This window comes from Onychostoma macrolepis, chromosome 07 (genome assembly GCF_012432095.1).
Source record: "Onychostoma macrolepis isolate SWU-2019 chromosome 07, ASM1243209v1, whole genome shotgun sequence".
Lineage (NCBI taxonomy): Eukaryota > Metazoa > Chordata > Actinopteri > Cypriniformes > Cyprinidae > Onychostoma > Onychostoma macrolepis.
Window position 1 is genome coordinate 38,284,157 of NC_081161.1, and position 6,760 is coordinate 38,290,916.

The 6,760-nt window shown below is 33.0% G+C and overlaps 1 protein-coding gene across 1 annotated transcript; it reads left to right on the forward strand.

Annotated features, from left to right (window-relative positions):
• Nucleotides 1-1,226: 1,226 nt before the first annotated feature.
• Nucleotides 1,227-5,309, forward strand: nitr6a (novel immune-type receptor 6a). The gene is made up of 6 exons (XM_058782577.1): nucleotides 1,227-1,324; nucleotides 1,441-1,794; nucleotides 1,929-2,003; nucleotides 2,627-2,752; nucleotides 2,920-2,951; nucleotides 3,123-5,309. Exons 1-6 carry the CDS (start codon nucleotides 1,291-1,293, stop codon nucleotides 3,258-3,260), a joined length of 759 nt encoding a protein of 252 aa, XP_058638560.1. The 5' UTR covers nucleotides 1,227-1,290; the 3' UTR covers nucleotides 3,261-5,309.
• The last annotated feature ends 1,451 nt before the right edge of the window (nucleotides 5,310-6,760 follow it).

A 6,760-nucleotide genomic window follows, 5' to 3' on the forward strand; every position in this document is an offset into this window, starting at 1 on the left:
TCAATGAACTCTCATATGAAATAATCTGGATTAAATTATTGTATTTAAATTAAAAATATAATGTGATGATTTTGTGATGAAAGGATAGTGATAACTACTAATAAACTGATAGTATAGGGATAGGGAGATGAATTTGTAACAGAACTGTGTGGAAATAAGCTCAATTTTAGTTAATCTTTCTCAGTTAAATGCTCTGCATTGTTGGTTCATTTTTAATCACTAACTGAATCAATCCTCAAGAGGGAGCTAAAGCTTTAAAAAATAAAACTTTTGTTTTATAGCATGAATATAATTATCTGTGAAAACATTTTATAAAAAAAATAATAATAATAATAAATACATTTTATTATACAGACTTTGAAAAATCTATTTACTCTTTACACATTTTTTAAAAATATTTTTAAATAAATACACACATACACAACTCATTTGTATTAGATAATATTTATAGTATTATGTTAATGCTTTTATACATAAACAACTCTAGTTAAATAACAGCATATTTTTAATGGCATATTAAGGCCCCATCAACACTAGTTGGAGTGGGATGGAGTTATTTCTGAATAAATTACCTAAATAAAAACTCTGTCTCTGTAGGTATGTGGATTCTCATCTGTTGTTGTGCTCTTGTTTATAATAACATACTCATTGTCAAGTTGTGAAGAAAATGTAGCTGCAGATTGAACTTTACATTTCTAAAATGATATATGGTCATCTATTTTCAAACAGGTTATAGTTTTGTTCACACATTAAATATGTGGTTGCCACAAACACCTACTCACACTTGCAGTGCAGAAGAGGACTGAACATGCAATGGTCTTCTGCATTCTCAATTTTCCGATGCATTAACACTGTGTTCATGAAACATTTCAGAGGCAGTTTTACACCTATGACCTTAAAAATTGCGCCTGCACTTTCACTCACATGTACACACAGGATGTATGTCCGTCCCGCTTTGACCTGTTTCTTTAAGATTACTATATATGGTGCTAATGTGGTCGGTGGTCGTTTTTGATGGCCATCTTTAGAAAAACAAGAAAACCACAAACTGTTTTCACACATTTTCTGCATGCCTTGACAGTCTTTTATTACAGACAATAAAGTGACAGTTATTGATCATCACCCCATAAATTTAGTAACACTTTTCTTCAATTTGGGAGTGGAGTGAGAGATACCAGATCAATTTCAACCAATCACAATCTTGTTCAATTCTGTCTTGGTTTGAAAGTGTCCAATCACATCACACGCAAGTCTTCTAAAAAGCATTTTCACACATTCCTTGCCTCAGACATGATCATTTGGGCCATTTTGATCTTTTGGACTCGTAAGTATAATTTTATTAATTTTTTCTCTTTCCACTGTTTAAATATTTATTTACTGGTCAATTCCATGTTTGTGTACACATTTAGTGTTTAAAATAAAATCTCTGTTCTGTTACAGCTGGAGTTCGACCTGATAGCAGTGGTGAAATCGTCTCATTACAAACATTCCAGCTGGGAGATGATGTTACAATCAAATGTTTCTCAACAAAAAAACATTTTGGCAACACAATGGTTTGGTATAAACAGAGAATTGGACAGATCCCTCGTCTAATTGCACTATCATACAATTATTGGAATAATTTGCAATTTGAGAATGAATTTAAAGATGGGAGATTCGATATTTCAGCAAGTGAAGATTCTTTTCACCTCAACATCACAGCTACAACCAAGGAGGATATCGGAAAATACTACTGCGGGACAGTTTTCTTGAATAAAATAGAATTTATGTCTGGAGCACATCTGATGCTAAGAGGTAAAATATATTCAACATGCTATTGTCTTATAAATTTTATTTTGGAGTAAACTATTATACCTATTTAACTTCCCTTGTTTGTAAATGATTTAAAATCATCATATGCCTTGACATCTATATTTGCTGCTTTGAAGGAACAGAGTCCAAATACATTAATATGGGATGTGAGGAGACAAAAGTTGTGAATGGAACCACTTTCAAAAATACTGGTAAATTCATCAATTTATTGCTATGACCTAGGAAACAGCCTGATAGTCCTTTACTACCTGACTTTTTAACGGTCATTTCCACAAAAGTGATTCCAATAAGTATCTGTTCCCTTAAGACACGCTTAAATTTTATGGCATTATATAAATGATCTAAACAAGGGGCTTTGGGAAACATAACTGCACCTTTTTATTATTTTTTATAGCTATTTTTCCAGTTACTTTTCATGCTTTTCATGTTTACTTAATGCATTAAGTCAGTTCTACTCATGTTTACACAGGTGTAATCAGATATCTATTGTTTTATCATTTAAAATGCAATTATTATTTTTTTTGTGTGTGTGTGAAATGTTTTGCTTGATAAATGCGCTTGCACCTTTGCTTTAAAATTAATGCCATTTGGTTTGATATTTTGTCAGCAAATGCAATGACATTTAGACACTTTTAAAAACATATGGCTTAAATGTTTGACCAATGTATAGTTTTAAGTCATGGAAAAGTCTCTACAGAGAACAGAGCTTTATATGCAACAAAGTATTCACAGAGTTTTAACAAAGATCTTTACTATATGAGAAGCATGTTATTGCTTTATTCAGTTCTTTTTTGTTTATTTTTCTCCATTTCAGATAGCAATAATCAAAAAGTATGGGATCCTGTATTACTTTGCTTGATATCCTTAAATATTTTGTTTGTGATGGTAATAATCACACTTCTGGTTGATTATTTTAAACGCTGGAGAAAAAGACAAAAAGGTAAAATTCCACTCACACTTTCCATTTGTTAAAAGTTTAATTGCATGGGATAGTGATCTAAAGTTTTACACACTGTAATATCAAAATATGATTTGCAAAACAATTTAAATATTAAATCTCAAATGTGTATATTAAAGTTTAACAATAATTTTCTGCACATTTTGAAGGATCTAAAAATGAAACATCACCATCATGTGAGGTAATTTTAATTATTTTTAACATACTGTATGAAATCAGTACGTTAAAATATATATTCTAATATACTTCTAATACATTAAAAATTAGAACTATTATATAAAAATGTGATCTGGCTCTCAAACAGAAAAAAAAAAAAAGGATTAAAAAAATGTTTTTTTGTTTTTTTAAACAGATTGGAAATTCAGATGTGAATTATGCAGCTGTGAGTTTTGCCTCTGTACTTCCAGCCAGAAGATCAAACAACAGACACTTGGCTGAATACAGTGAAGTGAACTACAAGCAGAAAGAACACCGTCTCTTTACAAAATAATTTTGATTGTACTGAGATTGATATTTCAGAAACATCAATTACTATAAATATAAGAACAATTTATCTTCCACTCACAGAATTATATTCTGATTACTCTTCACTTATGTGTGCATAGAAATACTGTAGTGTTTGATAATGCAGATCAGTGGATAAATTACATGAAAGATAATAAAAAATGTGGATGGGACATGTACCCAACTTTTTTCCAAAGTCAGTTTTGTCCTCATCTACTTTTTGAAAGCCACTGAAAAAAAGCAGCATGCATGCACAAGTTTTGCAACGTTAAGAAAGTGTGTTCAGTTCTGGCTGGTTCAAACAGGTGCAATGACGACCTCTGAGTACGGTCTACTGTACAACCGCTGCTGCACAATGTGCTTCTAATATTCAGAGGCCTAGGTGCTGACTGACACTAAAGTCTGTTTATGCCGTAATATTAGGACAAATTAAGCTTATACTTGCACATAAGGAAATCAGCGTGCAATGTATGTGGTTGCCATCATGACATGACAACTTCACACGCTTGCTGTATTACATATAGAGTTACAATACTTTTAGGTTTTATTACACATATTTAAAGCATAAAAACACCACTTTTCAAGACAAAATTACACCAATGACCACATGACAATTATGAAATATGGAATACTATAACAGTGACTACTGCAGTTAATGTGGTTTTAACAAAAAAAATTTAAACACATGCATTTTCAGACTGCCTTAGCAGAATTAACAATTAATCATTATCCTGTTCAGTAATGTGTTCCTCACAGCTGGAAACACTTCCATAGTCTGATACATCATGCCTCTTATACCAGCTTTGCACATTTTTTTTTTTCTTTTCTTTTTTTAAATCAGTGAATTGTGTAATTTTCCCCATAACTCACCATAGGCATCCAGGCGATTATGTTGATATTGGATTCTAATGCTGTCTACTGCTTCCCGATGACTCTGGTGCAGCTTTTAGCTGGTGTTTGTTGACAAATAATGCTGTATTTTTTTACTTCTCCACTTACTGCAAGCAAAAGCATAATGAGGAAATTATAGTTTAACACACTTTAAGCCAAAACAAATTTACTCCTATATTTAAACATACAATTCAGAAGTTAATTTTATGCTTCCTCCTCTTCTGACAATTCCATGTGGGCTCATTGTTTTTAACATCGCTTTCACCATAATGTCACTCCTCTCCCATTCTTCATGAAATCATTTCTTTACATTCCATTTCTCGAAGCCTCCCTGATAGTGTTTCACTTTCTTGAAACTTCTTTGTCTTTTCTTGATGTTTATCACTGCTGTTCAGCAATGCATTTTCATCTATCATTTCATAAATCTTTTCCAGTAACTGATTTACTTGTGTGCGATCATCTTTCATGCTCTCTCTCAAAAACATGATATTTCCACACATCTCAACGAATCTCACAAGGATGTCCCCTTCACTCTCAATGTGGCATTCAATTGATTTGTTTCTCAATGTTCCTTCACCCAGCCCAGCAGCACAATATTCAGTAATCCTAAACCGTATCTGGGCCAGTTTTGGCAAAGATATGGCACGGTAAGCACTGGCTAATGTGGCTGTGAGTCTAAAGTGTCCCGCATATGATTACTCTTGTCTATTTCATCCAGGTGGATGCTGCACACTGGTGGTGGATGAGGAGACCCCCCTCCCCCCTCACAATGTAAAGCGCTTTGAGTGCCTAGAAAAGCGCTATATAAATGTAAGGAATTATTATTATTATTATTATTATATAGCTGATTGCAGTTTATAGCAAATCTTTCATGTATTTGTTTGATGCATAATAAGGTTCTTCACCTTATTTCTTTCAGAGTAGCAACAGTTTATCTTTCCAGATAACGTAGCTCTGACATTGCAACACCCAACATAATCACTTGCATTTTATGCATCTTATTCCTATTTCATTTATGGTATTCGTTTAGTAGTTGTTGATTACTCTTGTCTATTTTTTGTTAATAAATTCTATTTTATTACACTTGTGTCTTCCTTGTGTTGATGATACAGAAAGAGGTTCTACAAGTTAGAGATCCCACCAATCTTTCTTATGTGATGTTCTCATAACCACACATTAAGTGACACGTGATCCAAATATCATAACGTCATTGGTGACGCAAGTACCCATCACTACACCATTTCGCCTCCCTAGGTTGGCGAAAGCAAAAATCACTACATATGTAACCTTTCATCTTCATTGTGTGCTCTTTAACACATCGTAGCCGTGACACTTACAGACTTACTGTGTAAGTCTGAGTGAGAAGCATTTAGGTTCAAACTTGTGAAGGACTTATTTTAAAGTATTGGAACGTGTCTTTGAAAATTTATCGGTAAAACTTTACAATACGGTGACCCTAATATGCATTAATTCATGCTTAACAAATGCACAGACAATCATAAGTTAATGTATAACTCACGAAGAACTAAACCATTTATTAACAATTTCTGCATCAGCAACAAATGAACATTCTATATGATTCATAGATTAAGTAATCAATAAATTGTTATTAGTTAAATGTGTCATAAAGTATTAATTCCCTAATGACATATTATATTAACTAATAGTGTGAATTCATGTGTTAATTACCACAATGGGTTCAAGCATGCATTTCAACTTCCAGCTGTCTGCTTTAATTAATCATTAGCTAATGATTTGCATGGGTATCATTATGATGTGGCTTTACTTGTTGAGGCACATGACTAACTAACTCATTCAAAATCTATAACCACAATGACATATTACTTAACAATTAGTTAATAGTTCTGTGCCTCAACAAGTAAAGTCATAACATAATGATATAACATAGTGTGGGTAATTTTGATGAAAATGACTGCAGAGTAAACAACTGCAAACAGAATGACCACTATCCTTCAACCTATCCTTCCTTTACCAAAAATACCTTTTTATGTGCTCCTAACAGACAATGATTTATTCTCTGGAATTATTTGGAATCTGTAGATGAACATGTGTACGTGAACATTTTGTTATTTAGTTTGTGCACCTTTTTTAAAAAAAAACATAAAGTTTCCAAAAGGGTATTTTCAATGCAGTGCCATAGAAGCATTTTGGGTTCCCAAAAGATTCTTTCAGTGAACAGTTCTGCAAAGAATATTTTAATAATCTGAAGTGCCACCTGTCTCTATAAATATATTTTTGTGCAGTGGAGACGTTTCATGAATATTAAAGGTTCTTCATGGATCTTTTCACAAACAAAGAAAAATGTTGGCCTGATGTAGCAGAACCTTTTTGTGGGTGTTGCACAATAAGCAAGCACGCTGTCACAAATCCGGTCCGTGGTTTTCCATCTGCTCACCACCAGATGTTGCCTTCCAGTTACATTGACTCTCACACTACACAAACTGTTGTATGTCACCCCGGACTACATTTCCTATTATCCATTGCACTGATTACACACACAGCTGCAACCAATCAAACACACATTATAATGCTGCGTTTACGCCATATCGTAATTAAAAGAACCTTTTTGTGGGT